Source organism: Mytilus californianus, unplaced genomic scaffold (assembly GCF_021869535.1).
Source record: "Mytilus californianus isolate M0D057914Y unplaced genomic scaffold, xbMytCali1.0.p SCAF_4, whole genome shotgun sequence".
Classification (NCBI taxonomy): Eukaryota; Metazoa; Mollusca; class Bivalvia; order Mytilida; family Mytilidae; genus Mytilus; species Mytilus californianus.
The window spans coordinates 79,113,435-79,136,007 of NW_026262690.1; the positions used below are offsets into that span (position 1 = coordinate 79,113,435).

General features: G+C 31.1%; 2 protein-coding genes across 2 annotated transcripts; one reads left to right on the forward strand and one right to left on the reverse strand.

The window, feature by feature from the left end:
* The first annotated feature begins 2,015 nt into the window (after positions 1-2,015).
* LOC127738601 (phospholipase B1, membrane-associated-like) lies at positions 2,016-17,217 on the forward strand. Its single transcript, XM_052249931.1, has 13 exons — positions 2,016-2,133; positions 2,381-2,499; positions 4,757-4,808; positions 7,224-7,282; positions 7,509-7,576; positions 8,250-8,293; positions 8,730-8,838; positions 9,266-9,398; positions 10,377-10,534; positions 11,264-11,441; positions 12,523-12,621; positions 15,295-15,360; positions 16,442-17,217. The coding sequence occupies exons 1-13, from the start codon at positions 2,082-2,084 to the stop codon at positions 16,673-16,675; spliced, it is 1,371 nt and encodes a 456-aa protein (XP_052105891.1). The 5' UTR covers positions 2,016-2,081; the 3' UTR covers positions 16,676-17,217.
* A 926-nt stretch (positions 17,218-18,143) lies between these two features.
* LOC127738606 (uncharacterized) lies at positions 18,144-21,322 on the reverse strand. Its single transcript, XM_052249936.1, has 3 exons — positions 21,136-21,322; positions 20,197-20,923; positions 18,144-19,274 (listed from the first exon to the last, which is right to left on the reverse strand). Exons 2-3 carry the CDS (start codon positions 20,840-20,842, stop codon positions 18,928-18,930), a joined length of 993 nt encoding a protein of 330 aa, XP_052105896.1. The 5' UTR covers positions 20,843-20,923; positions 21,136-21,322; the 3' UTR covers positions 18,144-18,927.
* Between the last annotated feature and the right edge of the window lie 1,251 nt (positions 21,323-22,573).

The following is a 22,573-nucleotide window of genomic DNA, read 5'->3' on the forward strand; positions in this document are numbered from 1 at the left end:
TCTTTCTTATTATGGGTAATAGGATAACTATATTTAATATGTGCGTACCTTGCAAGGTCCTCATGCCCGTCAGACAATTTTCATTTGACCTCGACCTCATTTCATGGATCAGTGAACAAGGTTAAGTTTTCGTGGTCAAGTCCATATATCAGATACTATAAGCAGTAGGTCTACTATATTTGGTATATGGAATGATTGTAAGGTGTACATGTCCAACTGGTAGGTGTCATCTGACCTTGACCTCATTTTCATGGTTCAGTGGTCAAAGTTAAGTTTTTGAGTTTTGGTCTTTTTTTCTAATACTATATGCAATAGGTCAACTATATTTGGTGTATGGAAATATTTTATGATGTATAAGTCAGTCTCGCAGGTTTTATTTGACCTTGACCTCATTTTCAAGGTTACTTTTCTCAGTGTTAAGTTTTTGTGTTTTGGTCTGTTTTTCTTCAACTATAAGCAATAGATCAACTATATTTGTTGTATGGAAGGATTGTAAGGTGGATGTGTCTGTCTGGCAGGTATCATCTGACCTTGACCTCATTTTCATGGTTCATTGGTCAATGTTAAGTTTTCATGGTTAAGTTTGTTTCTTAGATACTATAAGCAATAGGTCAACTATATTTAATGCATAAATTGATTGTAAGGTGTACATGTCTGTCTGGCATGGTGCATCTGACCTTGAACTCATTTTCATGGTTCATTGGTCAATGTTAAGTTTTCTTGGCTAAGACTGTTTCTTATAAACTATAAGCAATAGGTCAACTATATTTGGTTTATTGAATGATTGTAAGGTGTACATGTATTTCTCGTTTGGTTTATCTGACCTTGACCTCATTTTCTTGGATCATGTTAAGTTGATGTGTTACTTGTAGTTAAGCTTTATATTTAGGACTATCAACATAAAATCAATGGTTAGTAAAGAAGGCGAGACATTTCAGCGTGTGCCCTCTTGTTTTTGCTTTCTATTGCTATATTTGAACCAGGATTTGTATAGTAACTATACAAATCCTTGATTTGAATATATAAATCGTTATGGTCACTGAATACATGATTAGAAATTAAAATCCGAGAGACATGTTTTGAAAGTCACACTCCTTCTTTGTTAATATTTGAAAACCCAGAGAAATAACTCTTTGACTTTTTATAAATTATACTAAATTTATTATTGTATAGAAAAGTACATTTTAAAATTGTTGGAAAATCATACGTCCCTTTTCTTGTTCATCAACATTAAAGATTTTGCACAAAATTATGCAGTTTCGTTAAATATTTGTCAGTTGACGTTGAGTAACAAAGTGGCGGGAAATTTAATCAAGGAACAAATCAAAGGAGAGTGGTTACAACATTATAAACAGCTAGGAACGACACACGAATAAAACATTTTTAATGAAACTGTAAAAGATAAAGATAACTTTAAAAGATTAAACATGTTCGTGAATGATATGAGTATTTAGGAATTTTTTCTATATCTTATTTTTCTGCTTCCTTTCTGTTTTATGTCAATCTGATTGAAAAATTCTGATGGTTTTATGTCCGTATGAGACAAGATTCTACTCTGTCTATACCTGAAACAGCCACACTTGAACATAATTATTATTATTTAAAACTATATCTATCTGTACACAGATTAAAACATATTCAAAACAATCCAGATATCTTTAATACAAAATCGTTGACATAAAGACAGGATAATTAGTGTCATCAGAATTCTTTATAATAATGCACATGTAAACCTTACATATCATATCAGGTTTGTCATCGCTTGGCGTGAACTGTGCGTAATTAGCACTTCAAACTCTGAGCGGACCAGAAAAAGATGTTTCGAGATGCACATCCAATTGTATAAAATTGGGCATATTAGAGATTGTAGTATCCTCTATCAGTTCAAAATATTTGGTATCAGTAGGACTGATAAAATAAACTTTCACATGCGTAATGATAATAACAGATTGTTTGATATTGACACAATTGTTAACTTGTGACACGTTGTGTAAAGATTCATATCAATTGACCTGAGCATAAGTAAACATACACACATTTTAACTACACCGTCCATTCGACCAAAGAGATCCTTCACTGGGATGAAGTTTTTCTCCATCCTCTGCAGCACTTTGGTTGTAGCTCACACATTCGGTAAGTAAATTTCTCCCATTATTTTTATGTTGATATGTATGATGAAACTGATGAAATTTTAATGGAAATTAATGTTTTTGATGAAATTATATTGTGAAGTTCCAAATACAAACTTAAAAATTAAAGCAATATTAAAAAAAACAAAACAAAAAGATGAAAATTTGTGATATTTAGTAAATCTTTAGGGAATCTTTATTATTTAATAATAAAATTTATTTAAAATCCTAAATATAAATATTTTTTAAAGCTTTCAGATATGACGACTATAAACAGTTCATAGAACAACAGTCAAAAAACGCAACGTTCGTAAAACTATTTGATCAACATGTTCAACGATTCAAGGAAGCACAATTGAAGTCAAAAGTAGTAAGTTTTTAATTCTTTAAACTCTTTTATGTTATTGTTGTGTTGCTGTATTAAAAACATAGACCCAAGACCTCCTTTTAGTCGAATTTAGTACAACTATCACAAATAAGTGCAAATACAGACCCCTTGTCGTATTCACAACACTTGGCACTATTCTTATAAAGGAAAGGATTTTTAGAATCTGATATTTTAGTACAAGTTGGAAGTTAAAGCCAATTGCAATGTACTCTTTCCTTGAAAATGACTTCTGACTTCATATTTTTGGGTTATTTGTTGCGTTGGTTTGATGTCATATTGACGTATATTCGACACTTCCTGTTATTCAAAATAATAACAAGTCATTGCCAGTCTTTATATGATATTTTCAAACTACCTGTTTATTTTTACTTTTAAAGTTAAATTCTTTGATTTCTAACAATTTTTTTATTCAGAATTTTCAACTATGTATTAATCAACTTCGAAACCTGAAATAAGTACAGGACAAATACAACGGCAAAAGAACATTGTAATATTCGTCATTATAAATTATCATTATTAGAATGATCGATTTCTATAGTCAATATTTCACGAAATTCAGAAAAAAATACCAATAGTTTCACGTCTGAACTACAGTATACACTTATTTATATTAATTGTCAACCCCATTGAAATAACAAAATAATGATAGTTTTTCTTAAATTTGACATCAAGTTCTATAGATTCCGTAAATTATCAAGTTCGCTGTTCACAATGAGAATAGCATAACTATAGACACTATACTTAATGATTCGTTGCAACTGGGAATAATAACATATTATGTCTCGGGTTACAAAAAGCGTAGTTTATTAAAAAAATGTTTGATTTAACAACATATAAATAAAAATAAAATGCACATAACTAGTCGAACATATACCTATGAGTTAATTTTAAAAAGCCAGTTCGACGACCATAGTTCCAATGAGTATTTTATGAAATAAACTGTAGCTATTTCATGAGTTTTTTTTAAACTCCGGGTTACTCATCGATCGCAGCTTCAAATGATTTGCGATTCTTATATTCCGGTACAAAAATATACATTTATGGTGCTATCGTATTCTTGTTTTATTCTTATTAAATAAAATTTTATAAAAGATGGTTGTTATGCAGGTTCCAGTTTGAAGAAAACCCCACTTCCAAATGAACTATGTACACCACATTATGAGACGCGGATCATTAGTCAAAATTATTGTATTTAAGCAGCGCCTGAAATATTCCAGAACCTCAATAATTCGATTTGAGGATATCCTGAAATCGAATTATGGAGGTCCTGAAATAATTGTGAACTTAATCTAATATTCAAGGCTATCCTGAAATTGTATTGTGGAGGTCCTGAAATGTATAGTTATCGAAGTCCATCAAAATGGATTTTTTGGATTACCTGAAATATTTAAGGACCTCCTGAAATAAAGCAATTTTGACCGATTATTTGTACAGGTCTTGAAATATTTCAGGATATGCTGAAATCGAATTATAGAGGTCCTGAAATATTTCAGGAGGTCCTCAATTATTAATGAATATCCTGAATTCGAATTATGGAGGTCCTGAAATATTTAAGGATATCCTGAAACCAAATAATAGAGGTCCTGAAATATTTCAGGAGGTCCTCAATTATTCATGAATATCCTGTATTCGAATTATGGAGGTCCTGAAATATTTCAGAATCTCCTTAAATACAATAATTTGGAATGATCCGCTATCCATACCATTGCGCTAAATGACGTTATTCCAAGGACAAGATAAAATGCTTTGAACATGTACATTTCTAAGAAAATAATAATAAATTTTCAATTTTAACTCAATGTTTGCAGCATTTAAAACATTATCACACCTATATTCTTTTGACTTGAAATAAAATACGTATATGAAAATAAGAAGTGGTATGATTGCCAATGAGACAACTCTCCACCAGAGACCAAATTACGTAGAATTTAACAACTATGATAGTTCACATACATCCGTATGCAAAGAAGAACTCGTACGTAAAATGTTTGAAGCGGCGATCTCATTAGTAAAAAATCCCAATTACTATCAACATTGATCTGTGTCCATACTTGTTTTTGAACAAAGTAGTGACAGAAGAAAAAACGTGAACTCATCGAAAAAACAGGCAAACTAAAAATGACTACTTACGAATCAATCAAAAACATGTTTAGCAGAAAATATATAAAAACCCTTTTAACTTTATTGGCGTATATAACTTTTCGAGAATGTATCTTTAAATATATGTTTTTTTTTTAAGAAACTTGAATTTCCATGCCAACCATTCCAGAAACCAAAAGAAGCCACGAATGGTATGTAACAGATAAAACAATTAAATAGACAAAAATAAAGGTAGTATGTAAGAAAAATCTTGAATTAGTACATGTAGGTCCAACCATTACAGAAACCAAAAGAAGCCACGAATAAGATGTAAGAGAGCAAAAATCGAAATAGACAAAAATAAAGTTTCTATGTTAGAAAACAATAGAGATACATAAATACTAAATTAGTATGTCCCATGTATATAAATGATATCAAAACATCATAACCGGATGCGGATCCATGATTTTGGAAAAAGGGGGCCCTTTACTATATGATCCATATCCCCAGATCTAGATTTTTTCTGGAAAAAGGTTTATAAATTGTTAAATCACTGTATATTTTCCTTTTCTAAATGTTTTCGGTTGTTTTGCCTTTAGCACTATATCCACAGAACTTAATTGCTTCGTCTTTTATATAGTTTTTTTTTCATTTTCAATTTAGGATGACCTTGGATAGACTCCAAATGATAAAAAGTCAAATCCTTGATCAGGTCATGGTCAAAACAAAATTTATCCGGTTAGTCGTTCACATAACCAGACGAAGTACAATGTATAAAAAGTAATCAAGTTTACGCAATAAATTCTTTGGAAGAATTAGATCCATAGATATTAAAACTACAAATTCTTCCAGTGATGTCGACAAAAAATTATCACTAAAATCTGTTTATTTTTAACAAACCGCTAAATACAGAAATATTATCAGATGTACACTCTTATCACATATTTAATTGTAATCAAATTCGATAACATGAATTATTACTATATCAGACATTTGTAGATCATGTAATAAGGTCAATTAATATAAAAATAATATAAACTGTATCGAAATCAGATTGCATTCCAGAGATATTGATAAATGTTTTAGATATAAGTTAGATTCTGCATGGTAACAAATATAACCCTGACTTCATTGCAAGTTGTTGCTTCCGTGTTTGGTGGTTTTGCAGTCTGTCGTATGTCATTTGAGATTATCAGAGTACCAAAGCGACACTTCTTAAAAGGAAATAAAAAAAACTGTCGATGTTAAAAGAAAATCTCAGAAGTAAAACACTTTGGCTTAGTTAGTTACAACCAACATTTTAGCATAATTATCTAAAAAGGTTTAAAAAGTAACCATCCTGTTGTCGTTGGTTGATGTCTGTTTCCGTTGGTTGATGCCTGTTGTCGTTGATTGATGTCTGTTGCATTCGTTTTTTGTTTATGGTTTTGTCATACATCAGGTTTTTCCGAATTGTTTTACATTTTGTCATGTCGGGGCCTTATATAGCTGTCTACACGGTTTTGGTTTTGCTTATTATAGAAGGCCGTATGATGACATATAGTTGCTTAAATCCACGTCATTTGGACTCTATTGGATGTTGCTTCATTGACAGTCATTCCACATCTACTTATTTTATATAATGATATTATAGACGGAAATTTTTATGTAGTTATGCATGTTCATATCATTAAATAACAAAATATCACATTGTTGTCCGATAATTAACTTTTTGAGAATAGCCAAGATATTCTGGTCTAAAGAATCGACAAGATGGTATCAGTAAAAAAGTATGAATTAAGAATATTGTTGAAGATTCGTTGGTAATAATTTCTGTGGTTCAAAACATGCTTCTATGAAATCTGCCCAAAGAGTCTAAATAGTCGTAAAAGAAGAAACGTGTAAATGGTTCTCTTTTTAGCAAATCATTTCTACTAACTTTTAAAGTGCGAGCAAACACTGACAACAGCCCCGTTTAAGGTCTATGATTCGTTAAAGGAAACGCCAAACAATATTCGGACCAAAACAAAATAGAAGTTGGACAATCAAAACATATGGGCAAGATTCCAAGAAAGTTTCTTTGATTTATGATTAGGGGTTTAGGAGAAGCGGATACAAACGTGTTTGATCAATAAAAAAAAGTTTGGTAAAAATCAAAATAGAGTTGACATGAAGCAAAACAATTTGTCTGCACGAGAAAGAATTATACTGTATAACCCTAAATGTTTGTCTTGCATCGTACTGTTCTTTATGTTTTTAATTAAAGAGCTTATCGCTGTCCTAACATCTTGGAATTAAACCACCACAATCTACCAATTGGATAGTCCTCTTTAAAGTTCCTTGCAACGTTTCTTATTCTTTTCCGAATACTTAATCTGCAATCCAGATACAACATAAATCACTGTATAGATAAAACTATGGTATATCCATTAAATTTTGTTATATCAAGAGGAGGAGGGGCTGTTTTCAGTGGACCAAACTGCTTGGCTTTATCACCTTTTAGTTTTTAGTTCCAAATCTATGTAGCCATAGTTAACGTTAAACTAGTTATTTATAAAGGCTCGTACATTTCAAACTATAAGAACCTAATTGTAAACAATTAAAAAAGTATGATATAAGATACGAGGTGTATCTGGTTTCTTTTTTAGTTCACGAGCTGACACCCTATGATATTAAGGCCATTGGTGCTTTTGGAGACTCTATAACGGTAAGTGTCTATATATGTGCAAATCAAACGTTGTTTCAGACAAAAATGATTTTTTTTTCTGATTTTTTTTATTAGATGTGTACTGAAGATTTAATTACGAACGGATAGACATACCAACTACTATACACGTTCCGCTATTGTAAGCTAGATTAGGGGTGGGGGTAGGGTCGGTGTATAACAATAAACTAAAAAAAAGCTAAACGATAATATTAAATTTACACTACAGGCAGGAACAGGCATTACGGCAGGGACTATAATTGGAGTTTTAAGAGAAGACAGAGGACTTTCGTGGAGGTATGGTTTATTTCCAATGGAGACATTATTATTTTATTCGTTATCCAAATTTGGTAGACTTGAGAAAACTTGAATCTAATATAGGTTTACGAAGGATATGTATTTAAGTTCCATCTTAAATTCGTTTATGAATGATGTAAAATATCTTTACTTTAAATGGATATGAGTTTGGATTGTGTGATGGTTTGTTTTATAGTCAGGGTTAAGTGTATTCGAAATGAATTGCATGGATATTTGAAGTGAAAAAAGAAGAATATAACAATTTATAAAATTCGCGCGTCCGAAGCGTTTTTCTGGATTTGTTTTATCGGGAACGCTCAAAGCCAAACATTTGAAAGTCAGGGACGTATAAACACATAATAACGTTGGTAGATATATGAATATTAGGTATATGGGATGTTGGTTATAGTTTTCATCGATACATGGATTTTTTAGTAAATCTATTGAAATCAAATTAACACTATTAGCTATTTATCATATTGTTATATAAAGGCAATTTTTCTTTAATACATTTTGACTGTCGATTTAAGACTTGAACACAGAATATTTCTTTACCAAAGTTTTGAGGGAAAATTAAAATTGTACTACCTTATATGCTTGTATATCGCTAAGAAACTGACAAAATCTGCATTCAGTTTTACACAAATATTACCTTCAAACTTTGATGTTTCAGTGGAGGTGGAGATGGTAATGTTGAGGAATACATCACTCTACCAAGTAAGCATACAAACTATGTGTTTTTCTTTCTCCCAAATAGCAAATTTTGATGTTTGATATCATAAGTTCTGTATAATATATAGTCGTATATTTACTTTTCCGATCTACCACTTTTTACCAATAAAGTTATGTATAATAATAGACAAAAAGTCAATTTTCATATCTTAAAATGCATACGTTCTCGTAAAATCCGGGTGTAAGTGGTGTTTTGATTTTTTTCGTTTGTTTCAAAGTTAAGTGTACCGCATACTGTATATACAATCCTTTACTCTGTGGGATTGTTTTATCTTAAACTTTGTAATTTTCATAATGAAAAAGGATACTTTATGACGGACGTATAAAATGTATAAATCTATGCATAATATTGATTTGGTAAATGTTACTAGTATGTGCATTTATACACACTAATGTCGTTATTTTAATTCTTTGTTTTTAGATATGATAAAGAGATATAACCCAGATCTTAAAGGATATGCTACAGGTTGGGGTCCGTACTGGTTTCCAAATGCACATCTGAATGTTGCCATACCTGGGGAAAAGGCGAGGTTTGTTATAAATTTTTTTCCTTAAAGAAAAAAAACTTCATTAAATCATGCATTTTTTCAGTCAATTCTGTTCTGTACAGGTATGATTCTCTGTTTTATATCGGAGCACTCCCACTTGGGATTGAGGTTTGACACTTTACAAATATTTACAAGGATATTTACATAGTCTGATGGGATGCTAAAATTAAACAAAGTTTTATATATGTGTGCTTCAACAAATGAGATTTTATTTATTATCAATTATATATCAATTTAGATATTGCAATATTAAAGTGTTTCATTATACCTAAAAAAATGTGAAAAAGAGCGGTGAAAAAAATGATCAATAAAAACGATGATGGCATCATTTAATGACCTTTTTTTCTCTGTATATACAGGAAAATTTCTATATCTTACATCTCTATCAATTTTAAATGTTTATCTTCAGCGATATGCCAAACCAAGCCAGAATGCTGGTAGACAGATTGAAGTCTGAACAAGGTGTCGACTACCAAAATGACTGGAAAGTCATAACACTTTTCATTGGTGGCAACGATTTGTGTGACTTCTGTGAAGATAGGGTAATTATTTTCTTTTCCTCATAAAAATGCCACACAGAGAGGCGTAACACTCATTACAATGGCACCGGAAAGAGATAGACAAAGGTGCTAATATACAATTTAAAAAACTCCGATCAATAAGTAATAAATAATAAAAAAAACTCTCAAAAAATCCAATACTAGTAAGTGGCAGTTTTCTTTCGCAAATCACTTTTAAAAACAGTACACTGATTGTGTAAGTAAGTTCCAGCTTCATGACTGCTGGAAGTTGGACAATACTAACTTTCATGGAGGTACTCTTAGTGTTATGACAGTTCTAAACACTTTGTCAAAGATAACTCTAGGTATACCAACTTAATTTAAAATACACTAGTAAATAATAGTTTACGACACCATCCAAAGAAAAAAAAATCCATTTTTATTTACTTTTCTTGTTTAGTCGACTTTTATTAAACTTTCCATTAACACATTTAGGGGTACTTTAAAATGCATTTGATTTCAAAACGCACAGAATCACAAGTAAATTATGCTGAAAGTCAAAAGAAGATGAGTTTGACCTGCATGTAAAATATGAAAGGTGTCTTTAAATATGTTTTCACATATATACTAATAAATAGAAAATATTGTATTTCCTTTTCGGTATCTCGCTCGTATCAACTCGAAACACCATAATAATCCCGAGAGCTCTCCTGAAGGGTTTATATTGGTTGAGGACTGAAACAGTCTGTGATATTGAAAAACTGAGCCATATCATATACATTTTATCATATACTTAAAAATTCACATGACATATACGCGTTATACGGATAAGAGGTTTCATAAAGCCTTTATATCCCTTACTGATATCGATATCATTTCGCGGACGGATGGATGATACAAAACGATTGTCATTGATTGTATTGCACACAAAATTTACTTGTATTACCCAGAAATGTAATTTGTATTTACTACTAAGTATATGATGAATATGTGTTTATCTATCTATAACTTTATATTCAGGAGGCATACTCAGCAGAAAATTATATTGGCTACATTCGAGAGGCATTAGACATTTTACACGCTGAAGTTCCAAGAGCTTTTGTAAATTTAGTAGAAGTTCTCAATATAGGATTTGCATCAACACTACGCGAAGGATTCGTATGTGATACTATTCAGCTGTAAGTTAAATAAAATATTTCATTTAGTAGTTTATTGGTGGGGTTCGTGTTGCGCAATCTTTAGTTTTGTGAACTTGTTTGATTTTTCATCGTCTTTCTTTTTTTGTCATGGCGTTGTCAGTTTCTCTCGACTTATGAGTTTTGAATGTCTCTTTCGTATCGTCTGCCTCTTTTTGTAATGGTTACTACACCAAAAGAATTGTGTTTTGATAGTTACTGCACCAAAAGAATTGTGTTTTGATGGTACTGCACCAAAAGGATTGTGTTTTGATGGTACTGCACCAAAAGGATTGTGTTTTGATTGTACTGCACCAAAAGAATTGTGTTTTAATGGTTACTGCACCAAAAAAATTGTGTTTTGATGGTTATTGTACCAGAAGAATTGTGTTTTAATGGTTACTGCAACAAAAGAATTGTGTTTTAATGGTTACTGCACCAAAATAATTGTGTTTTGATGAAAGCAAGGGATTTTAGATATGTGTTCATGAGATTTCAAATGATAATAAAAAACGGAAACAGTGCATTTGTATTGTTTATCAAAAAAGTCTTCAGTTCTGTAATGAAAGCCCATGTTCTGACGACTTAAGAATAAGCAATGGAGGTTAGCAAATTGAAAAGTTGACACTTAATTGGTTATTGCAATTGTTGATCATTGTTGGAGAGAAAACGTTGTGTTTTCAAACAGCGTACAACCGCAATAAGATAAGGAACTATTTATATTTTGTCCAGCTTTGGTTGTCGGTGTGGTTCATATCCTGACGAAAAAGAAAAGGAAGAACTTCAGGTACTGGTTGCTGCATATCAAAAAGTTACACGGGACTTGGTTGCATCTGGAAGATACGATACAAGGGACGATTTCACTGTTGTCGATCAACCATTCTTTTCAGAAACAGAAGTACCAACAAAAGTATGTACTAGTATATGTATATGTTCAATTGTAACGTATAAAATTCATATGTTATTTTTCTTTGCCTAGTCAAAGGAGTAGAAGTATAAACCCTGTTTTTCCCACCAAAAAAAAAATAAAAAAATAAGTAATGACGAATAATATGTTATGGGGAAATCCATAAACTTAAGAAATATCCATACTATTAATTTTGATAAGATTTTTTATAAAATGAAGTCATAAGTGCGTCTTTACATGCACATTTTTCATGAAATTTACAAAACTATATCTTTATGCAGTTTTCCATACTTTCTTTTCTAAAACATCGTGCACAGACGAAGAAACTTTAAAATTATAGGTAAACTTTCATTTACCTTTTATAACATCCCACCTAGTATTAAGTTTTTACTTGGGTTTGCAAATCCCAACTACGCTTAAAAAAGGATACACAACAAGAAAAATTAAGATTTTTTACAAATGTGATTTTGTTTGTTTGTTCTGAATACCCTTCACTATTGTTTTTCTGTTGGTCTTTTTCTTTTTTAGCCATGGTGTTGTCAGTTTATTTTCGACTTATGAGTTTGAATGTCCCTTTGGTATCTTTCGCCTCTCTTTTTTTTGACCTAAATCATGCTGTGGCAAATTGAAGATAATGCATGGCAGCTTTTAAATTTGCACTTATTTTTTGCCAAATATATATTTTATTGCCTTATCTTTTCGAATGGAAATGTCTGTCATACAAGTGGGAGGTTTTGCATGCCGCAGAATTTCGGTCAATGTACCACTTCCCTGTGGAAAGTGTCAATTCGTCATTTAATTTTATGCCTGTGATCACGTTAATTTTTTAAACTTCATATCAATTCTATTTCATTTCTCAAACCTATACAGTTGGAAGTCATAGACGAATTTTAGGTTTGAAATTAAAATTTAAATAATCGTAAAAAAAAATAGATTAGGAAAAACCAACTCACAACATTTTGATAAAATCATATATCTATATTAGTATTATCAAATACTTTGTGAAAGCAAAGAGCAATCGTAAAGAGACTTGATAACTTTTCGAAATAAACTTACTTGGTTGCATTTGTTTTGTCTTGTACAGGAGGATGGGACAACAGACCTAAGTTATTTCTCACCAGATTGCTTTCATCTGAGTGTTAAAGGACAAGAAGCAGCTGCATATGCGTTATGGGATAATATGGTAATATATAATATTTAAGTAAAGACAATTTATAAATATATATATATTTGATGCACTGTACGCGAATTTCGAAAATTTTATATAAATTTCACATCTTTTTGGCTTTAGAAAATTTCGCGAATAACAAAAGCAAATTAATAACATGCCAGTAGGAAAGCATTGACATCTCGGCTAGTCATTCCCTGAAGAAATGCTCACCACAAACATTAGCATGGACTGATAAAGTAAAATAAACCCAACATAACACATAAAAGGTAAACCAAAACAGCCAAGGTACATCCATACGTCGTCAGCATCACCTAAGACTGCATATAATTTGACACTGACATTAGCACCGAGATATAATACAAAACTAATATTCAAAAATTAATTTTAGCACTAGATATGGTCAAATAATTTATTGAAAATCGTAAACTATGAACTGATGGAGAGTAATAAACCTAAAATACTCACTAAAAGGACATCGAAACCGGATATGGAATAAGTAATATCTATGCATCGGAAGAATATGTAATAGAATATACAATATCTACATCTTGACCGAATTTTCAACATCCAGCGAAAAGGTTTAAAACAGAAAATTACCAAAGTCACCACTGTTCTGTTAACAGGGAAATTTAAAGGATCAAAATTGAGATTTTGGCCGCCTGCCCTAACAACACAAGTTCGAAAATAAACATCTAAAAGTCATTATGCAACCTTCAACAATAGATAAAAAAAAAAAAAATAAACTGTATTGTTTTAAATACATCCAACAGAAGTGACAAAAAAATTGTAACCAACATTAATTTCTCGACAGATAGACAAAAAAAGACAAGAAATTACAAGATTCCTGACTTGGGATATACACTAACAGACTGCGGGGTTAAACTGGTTTTATGTCTATAAGAACCTCTCCTCTTTATTTCATTCTGTGAAAGTACAAAAACACAGTTGGAAATCACAATTAAAGTCTCGCCAAAAGGCTTTTAATTCAATTGAATACACAATAAAGTAAAACAATACTACAAGATATTTGACCTTATCAAAGGATAGTGGTAAATGACTAATTCAAGAATTAAACTTCTGTTTATAATTTGAAATACGATTGGTGACATATAGATTAGCCATTATATCGAAGCTGTTAAATCAAATATTGTAAATAACAATTGTTTCATGTATGTCATTTCATCTTATATCATTTCATTCCTAGTCATTCTTTTGTGTATATTAGAGGCAACAGTAGCTATTCAATGTTCAAAATCGATTAAGAACACACAAATCAAGGTCAGGGTAAAAAACAAAGAACGAAGGAATCTCATTAACTCCAAAATGGAACAGGACCGGGTGAGTCGAGAGGATAGGTCTCTCCTACTTTGCATGCATCACAAACCATGCGAATCAACACAATAACAATATCATGTTAGGGAAAAGGACACTATCGGATAATCTACAGCTTAGCGGACTATTCTCGTCTAAAAATATAAGATAGCTAAAACATGTTGCTTTTGATTTGAGACATATACAAAATTCGTATCAGTCAACCAATGTGTGGTGATGACCGTAAAATTGTTTCGATTTCAGTTAATTTTCATACGGGCACAAAAGAGAGTCGGCCTGGCATGTGCACTATACGTACCCATTTTAATACCGATTGTTTGTTGAAATATCAATCCACCAATCTCAACAAACATGTTTTCGATAAAAAGAGTTTAGCATTTTAATGATATCGTATTCAATGTGGCTCTTTGCAAAGTCTCCTAAGACAAAATATTTGTATCTACGACTCCAATTTTGGCAGAAAATGCACTATTTAAGGAGATATAGTCGAGCTTTCAGTAGTAATGTAGATAAAATAAAAACAAATGATATCATAGCATAACTGTAACATTTGTGATTGAAGATTTTAGAGTAGATTTAAGAATGTTGAAAATCCACATCTGATTTTCACCGTTGGTGAAGTATACATCATCACAATATTTAAGAAGGCCATACTTTACTGTAGAGAGAATGGTAGGGAGAACCCCTAGACGAACCAGCTATATATTGTGTATAAGGATATTTTGAAGTATTGTATCCAGTATAAGAAAAGAATATTTTAATCGATTATTTTTTTTTTAAATATCAAAGTAAAGAAAGACGAATTTGTGAATTTTTAAAATCTAGTATTTCGTGAATGATGTGGATGTGTAAATGGAATTTGGAATTCTATACGACTGTCATACACGTGAGAGGTTTAGCTAGCTATACAACCAGGTTTAGTCCACTTTTTTCTACATAAGGAAATGCCTGTACCAAGTCAGAAATATGACAGTTGTTTTCCATTCGTTTGATGTGTTTGAGCTTTTGATTTTGCAATTTGATAAGGAACATTCCGTTTTGAATTTTCCTTGGAGTTAGGCATTTTTGTTTTTTTACTATTTCCAGATTTCCTGTGAATTTCAAGTTCTTTTTTTTTGGTTAGGAAATCCAAATAAAGATCTATGTATATAAAACATATAGTTAGAGACTTTTTCTCCTGGAACAACAACATATTTTACTGGATAAGAAGATAAAGCATCCAAAACCTGGGGCTTATTTAAAGGATTAGAACCAAATAAAAAAATACACAAATAAAACTTTATTATGAAGACAGAACCAATATATTATTAATTATACATTTTTAAGATTTCTCTATTCATTTGTCTTAATCAGATTGAACCAGTTGGGCAAAAGAGAATATCATGGAGACCTGGTGTACCTGTTGAATGCCCCGATGAGGTATTTTACTTTGTTGTTCTATATAAATCTAATAATTCTTTGCCTCTGTAAATTTCTGATAAAAGAGAACGCAGTCAATTTTATGTTTCTTATGATCTCCGATAATCAGAAAAAAACAGTAGAAGAGAGGCGGAGAAAAATAAAGAGATATTCAAATTTATTAGACGACTACAAGCTGACAACACCATGGCAAAAAAGGAAAAACGACGAAAAGACAAAGTATACAAAATACAACATAAAAATCTAAAGACTGATGTAGCACTCGTCATGTTGCTAATGCAAGTACACACTCTGTGATAAGTTTTATTCGGGAGGGGATAATTTAATTCAGGGGATACATTAATTTAGATTTTATCGCTAAATTAACGGAAATAAATTCCATGCGACAATTTTCTATTTCACTGTATGATATCTGTATTCATTTTCATTATTACTATTTACCAGAGCGGTTACTGTTTTATCTACAATTTTTGAACCAGCAGCGACCTTGCGTCGAACGTGCCAAATATTATACAATATTAAGATGTAAATTTTCTCAATTGTACATAAGAATCGCCTTTTTCTGAAAGTAATTTCCGAGATCTTTACTTTCCCTCAGGCAAAGTTGGCCTTAGATGGATTTGACTATTTTTAGGTTCTTTTTGGTCATATAGCTAATCAATTGTTTCGGTTCTTATAAATCCTTGGCTTTCAAATATTTGGCTTTGAGCGTTCCTGATGAAGGTAAATCCAGAAAAGCGCTTCGGACGCATGCAATTTATATAACGTGTTTTTTTTCATTTTTTACTTTAAATTACACATAAAAATCATTTTAATGGTTTTGATTCAAAATAAGAATATTTTAGTTAATAATATATAACTAAACTTGGAAATAGGTATGCTGGATGTGAAGTGACGTAAACAAGTTTTAAAAGTAATTTACAGAAGCTATAATATGAAATAAAAAGGATATATTATCAGTGTTGTTTTTTGCTACTTTGATCGTGTTAACATCGAACCTTGGCAACTATAACATATAATTTTAGAGTCAATTTTATTGATTTCGATTTCATTAAAAGACTTTTTTTTTTATGTTTTTCAGCAAGCACCTTATTTTTACACCAAAAAGAACAGCCCAAAACAAAATGAACTTGAAAACGTCCAGAATGATAAGCAGGGAAGTGCACCCCAAACAGCCGAGAAAGGTTCGACGATCAGAAACAGTGCCACTATTACAGGAGCTGTATTAGGAGTTATATGTCTGGTAGCCGCCGTATGTGGCACTGTTTACCATATAAGGAAGAAAAGACGTTCATCCTCATATCTAAAAATTTAGAGTTAATAGGTGGATAAATTATTATGAAAAAAAACTTTTTTGTTATTAATAAACTGGTCCATATCTGTGATACTAAATGTTGAAGTCGATTCTGCATTATTACTTGATTGAAAGAAATTCCAAGTATAATTTTATTCGAAATATTTTTGTTTTGTCTAGATCAAGAACTGTAAAGGATTCATTAATTAACTTTTCATTTTCAATAACCGGTATATGCTTTATACATTTTTAGATTAAGGATGAACAATTAATTAAAGTTGACCTTGACCTACAAGTAAGTCTGATATCGGAGTAAAACCGAGTAGCAAAGTCTTTGACTACATTAGGCTAGAAAAACATAGATTTATTATTGATATATATATGGCTTACTATATGAAATATCATATAATGAAGTTTACATACATATATAGTTATTGATAACTATCGTGAAATGTTGAAAGCATCGCACCAAAATGAGATTAAACATTGTAAATTGTTATATTCAATATTTACAATTGTTATGAATTTATATAAGTATTTTCAAAATAAATTGAATAACATAATTAGAAATGTCTCATTTGATATTGAATAATTCTGCACAACATGCGTTCACGCAGGTTTTTGACTTTGGATTTTCTCAATCTGTAGTTTTCTATACTGTGTTTTGTGCATTGTTTTTGTCTGTTCGTCTTACTCCTATAGTGTTGTCTGTTGTTTTCTTTCGTCTTAGAAATTTGGTTGTCCTCTACAAATCTCTCTCCTTGATATTTTTTTCTAAATGTCTACTTTCTCCTCTGGCCATAATATTATCCTAATCTCACTTATGTTTTTCATTGATTGCTTGCTATCTTTATTGAAAAAATTATGGTTTATATTGCTATTAAATACTGCGAAACTATATTATATATGAGGGTATCACCAGCCCAGTAGTAATTCTGTGTTGACATGAAGTATTATTGATAAGGTCATAATTATAGATAAACTGTTAATAAAATTTTGAATATTTCGAAATACTAAGAATTTCTACCCCAGGAATAGATTACCTTAGCTGTATTTGGCAAATCCTTTTGGAATTTTGAGTCCACAATGCTCTTCAACTTTGTACTTTTATTTCCATTTTTTAACTTCTGTGATTCGAGCGTTGCTGATGAGTCTTTCGTAGACGAAACGCGCGTCTGGTGTACTAAATTTTAATCATGGTATCTATGATGAGTTCATTTTCTGTACATTTCGAAAATGTCTCCCTTGTCTAGGTAAAAACATCCAGTTTGACCACATCAGTATACACTCATTGTACCATGTTTTTTGTTGGAATTAGGATGACGCGTTAAAAATTACATAAGGTTGAAATACATACAGCATACTTGTTTTTTTGAAAGGTTTTTAAATGACGTCTATAAAAAGGCCATTTGCCTTATCCTATTCAGTTGATGATAATACACATTAAATACTATCTTACACCTGTTATAATATAGACACGTCCAGAAATAAAAAAAAATAATACTCAATAATACAGTTCAAACTTAATACATGTCAAATATTAACAACAAAAGAATGATATTATACACATTTTCCACGTTATGTTCCACCTTCCACAGTTAAATATCTCTAAGCTCTGAGTGTACATTTTTGCTTAAACTAGTCAATTCTGTCATAAAAAATCCCATTAATTTGCACAAGGCTACCATTATATGAAAACATAATTAATGATGTTATGGTGACAAAATTCGTTTTTTGAAATTAAAAATCAATTTTTAGTTTGACAAACAGGTAATTAAAATGATTCAATTTTACATTGCTTGTAGTGTATAATTTATATATACTATGTAAAAGGCAAGTAAATGTGCTTTTTTTTATTTATTATTTGACAAATAATACAATAGGATCATTATATTAAAGGAGCTTTACCATGAACTGTTTAGATTGCTTATCTAAGATACCAAGATCTTAGAGTACTAATAATTAAAAACCGCTAAAATATACCTCTTGAAAAGAAAACAATATACTTTTTTTCCTAACATTACTCATCCAATTTATACCGAGTCAACTAGACACAATATCGTTTGGTATGAAAATAAGCACAAACTATTTGATGGATACGTGAATATATATATATATTTATATTTCTATAATACTCAAAATTCTTATTATGCACCAACGGAAGCGTTACGTTCTTGCTTATAACATCTAAATCATGCCGAAAGTTATTTTTTTCTAAGCATTGATTTTGCTCAAAATCTATTTTAAGCATTCATATAGCTCACAACTTATTCTTAGCATTCAATTTGCTCACAATCTAGGGATTTCTCTTTTTGTTGACCACAGTTTTTAATGACGCCGTTATATTCACTTTCATTATCAACCATAAAGTCTATTTTATGAAAAAGATAGAACTTTAGAATGTCAATCAAAACCAGAATAAAAAATGTCGCTGATGATATCATGATAAATGAGTCAATATAAATAGATGTAGCACGAAAAGATCCGGATGCAATAAATAAAAAAAAAGCCGGTCTAACGCACCAAATTATAAAGAGGGCGCGGGCCATTGTATGGTTGAAAAGTGAAATGTTGAAACGACAGATGGAACATGTTTCTTTTGAAGGAGAATTCTTCAGTTCTGAAAAAGAAAACAAGATATAAATGAGGGTATGTTTAGGTACTTTATGAATGTTCTACAAAACTGTAAAGGATTCATAAATTTTGTAATTCACATAATTATAAGCCTGATGAACTAGATTTTTTTTCAAAATCATACTTATACCTTTTACACAAGGATAAACTAGCTCACAATTTTGAGGTTCCGTTGAAGTTTTTAAATTTCTTTCTACTTAAAATAGTGCAATTGATTGATGTTTGCTTTACGCTCAGTAGCCAAGTAGCCAATATTTGATACATTTTCATAACGTGATTTTAACATACAGCTGGAAACGATAAAAATACAATAAATGAAGTTAAAAAAAAGTATATCATAACCACTACATTTTTTTATGCCCCACCTAGAGCATTATGTTTTTCGGTCTGTGCGTCTTTTCGTCCGTCCGTCTGTCCGTATGTCCCGCTTCAGGTTAAGGTAGTTGATGAAGTTAAAGTCCAATCAACTTGAAACTTAGTACACATGTTCCCTATGATATGATCTTTCTAATCTTAATGGCAAATAAGAGTTTTGACCCCAATTTCACGGTCAATTGAACATATAAAATGATAGTGCGAGTGGGGCATCCGTATACTATGGACCCATTCTTGTTATTTCAAAATTGATCTAGAGACATTATCGCCAAAATATGTAAACAAAATATCACTCGGAAACAGTTTTCTAATGATTCAATCATTACGATGTTGAAAATACTGAATGAAAGTTATAAGTTATTAAAGTCAATTTTCTTTTTATTCGACCACTTTGGGAAATTGCAAAAGCGTTACTATTTCTGTCTTTTTTATTTATCTTAAAAGCTTACAACACGTACAAATTGTGTAACTACATTTCCTTAAGAAGATTGGTACCGTTAATGTTATTGTACTTAAAGGTCATGCATACTAACCTGAAAATGAAGACGTTTTGTATAATTTGTCATAAAGTACTGCAAAAGACGGGACGCATAATAGCAAAAATTCGAGAAAGTAACTGCTAGTCCATGGTGTTCGATTCTCAAAGCAATAGAAAGCTGTATTAAGTCGGGGTTTGTTAAAGATATGTAATTTACTCCTTGACTCATCGTTGATGCATTGGTAGTAATCCATGAGGTTCGAATCTTCCAGGTAGGACTCACAGGAGATTTGTTTGGTTTGGTCAGGATGTTCAACAATCAAGCATGTCGCCAAGAAATTATTCCATATAATAATTAATATAAGCGATAAAAAGAAGTAATTCAAACAGAAGACTTTTACTAACGATTTTTTAAATGAAACGGATGATAATATAATTGTGCCGAGTAGTACGGAACACATCATCGAAACTGTAGGCATACTTCTGATAGGAAGACCAAACAAGAAAAAATCTGTTCTATTCCAGTAAATTTTAACAAAATATAAAAAACGGAGCACTTCAAATGCATATTCAACAATAAGAATGCTGATAAAAGTTACTGAGCATTTGTGTTGTGCGGACATACATAGCAACACCAGCGCGACAATAACAATCAAAGTAAAAATAATAATAAAAATTTCTGGCACTAACGATAGATCCATAGTTGAATTAATATGACAGTTAAGATCGATCAAACTGTTCTTTTTATATCATTCTACTTCTCGCTTCAAAATCTAGATACCCTGTAAAAGATCAATGGAAATAAAATCAAATTTGTATTGCAGCCCAAACAGGAAGCGTAATTGTACTCTTTAAAAAACACCTGTATGTGTTGTTTGTAATATAGTTTTATAGCTAATTTAATACAGTTTTGTTGTTTTCTTCCGTCATTATTACTAGTATTGTATAATCGAAATTATTATTTGTTTGACACATATTTAGTAATTATACATACTTGTATTTTACGAGAATGATCTATATATGTTATATTTGTATATATTTCCCAAGATAACTGGTAACATCAATTTTGCAGAATGTATTAAAAACACAATACGGTCTCTATATAACATGTAATGTTATGTACTATCTTTTATTCACGCATAGAAGCTTATTTGTTTTCATCGTACAGGAACAAGTGCACACCTTTGTGTGCCAAAGGGAGATTTCGATTAAACTTTACATCCTGTTTAACATTTACTGAAGCGTTTCATGGTATATATGTATGTAAATCATCATTCGATTTAAATAATTGCAAACTGAAGTCCTTTACTTTCTGCTGTTATAAACCTAGCTTCAACATAATGGTAGAATAGACATTTTTATGAAAAAAATGAATGCTTACTAACAAAGCTGATAGGGGTTGTGAAATGTATAATTTCTCCTAATATAAAAATGTATTGCCTTTTTTTCTCTGGAAACCATATCACTTTGCTGCCCGCAGAAGTTTGTAAGCTTGAAGCATATTATTGTGAAAGACAAGTATTCGTCTAAGAATTTATCTGTACCTATGTACTGTGGTAGTGGCATTAATAATCTTTTGGGTCCGGCATATTCTTACTATCCTAATTGTAGCTAGCTTTCTGTTTATGAAAACGTAGACGACAATCTACATTCTGCTTTTGATTTAAATTTGAAGTTAAATCCTTTTAGATACAAAAAACAAAACGAAACAGAAAATGTAACAGTATTTCATGAGGAAAGTATAATGTTGGCTGATTATTGAACAAAAATACAGAATTAGCTCAGCTTGCAGTATCCTTGCACTTTTTCGCAATTTACTGGTTGTTCCGTTTAATGTGCTATTGGTTATACAGGTTTGTTTTTGCGATTTATCAAACAAAACATATATTTATTGCACAAACTTTGCAGCAATAGAATATATGGTAGCGTACCCTTGATTGTAAGCTCAATCAACAGTTGATACTAGTATATATTCTTTTGTTATATTCGTATTCCCTCTACGTCTTGTTGTGGACCCAGTCTCGCCATAAGAAAATTTCGATTTCCCACAATATTTAACACACTGACAATGACCAGAACGTCCATTTAAAAGAAAACAGCTATGATTGGATTATGTTTTCATGCTTTGTATGACTGTTTAGGTGGCACGGTAGTATTTCCTGGGCCATAGGGATAATGATAGCCTTTTTAGAATTTTCAAGACTTTCTAACACTGACCCAGAACCTATATACACAGTTAACTGAAGCATTTCCATTTTTATATTTCGAAATGATTTGAATATGTATGATGCTTGTTTACTTTTTCTGAAATGTTAATAAACCTAAGGCCACTAGTGCTTTTATGGCTTTTCTCTAATTCTTCGTCAATTTATCACTTTCTGCACCCATTGTATAAAAAAAAATTTAATCAACGTGTGGTTCGTTTGATCTCA

Excerpts from the sequence above, each read along its gene's own strand:
- LOC127738601 (XM_052249931.1), top strand. The coding sequence starts at position 2,082 with ATGAAGTTTTTCTCCATCCTCTGCAGCACTTTGGTTGTAGCTCACACA. Across the intron at positions 2,500-4,756 it reads CACAATTGAAGTCAAAAGTA|AAACTTGAATTTCCATGCCA; the intron begins GTAAGTTTTTAA and ends TTTTTTTTTAAG. Across the intron at positions 7,283-7,508 it reads CTTTTGGAGACTCTATAACG|GCAGGAACAGGCATTACGGC; the intron begins GTAAGTGTCTAT and ends TTTACACTACAG.
- LOC127738606 (XM_052249936.1), bottom strand. The coding sequence starts at position 20,842 with ATGGATCTATCGTTAGTGCCAGAAATTTTTATTATTATTTTTACTTTG. Across the intron at positions 19,275-20,196 it reads CAAAACGTCTTCATTTTCAG|AACTGAAGAATTCTCCTTCA; the intron begins GTTAGTATGCAT and ends TTTCTTTTTCAG.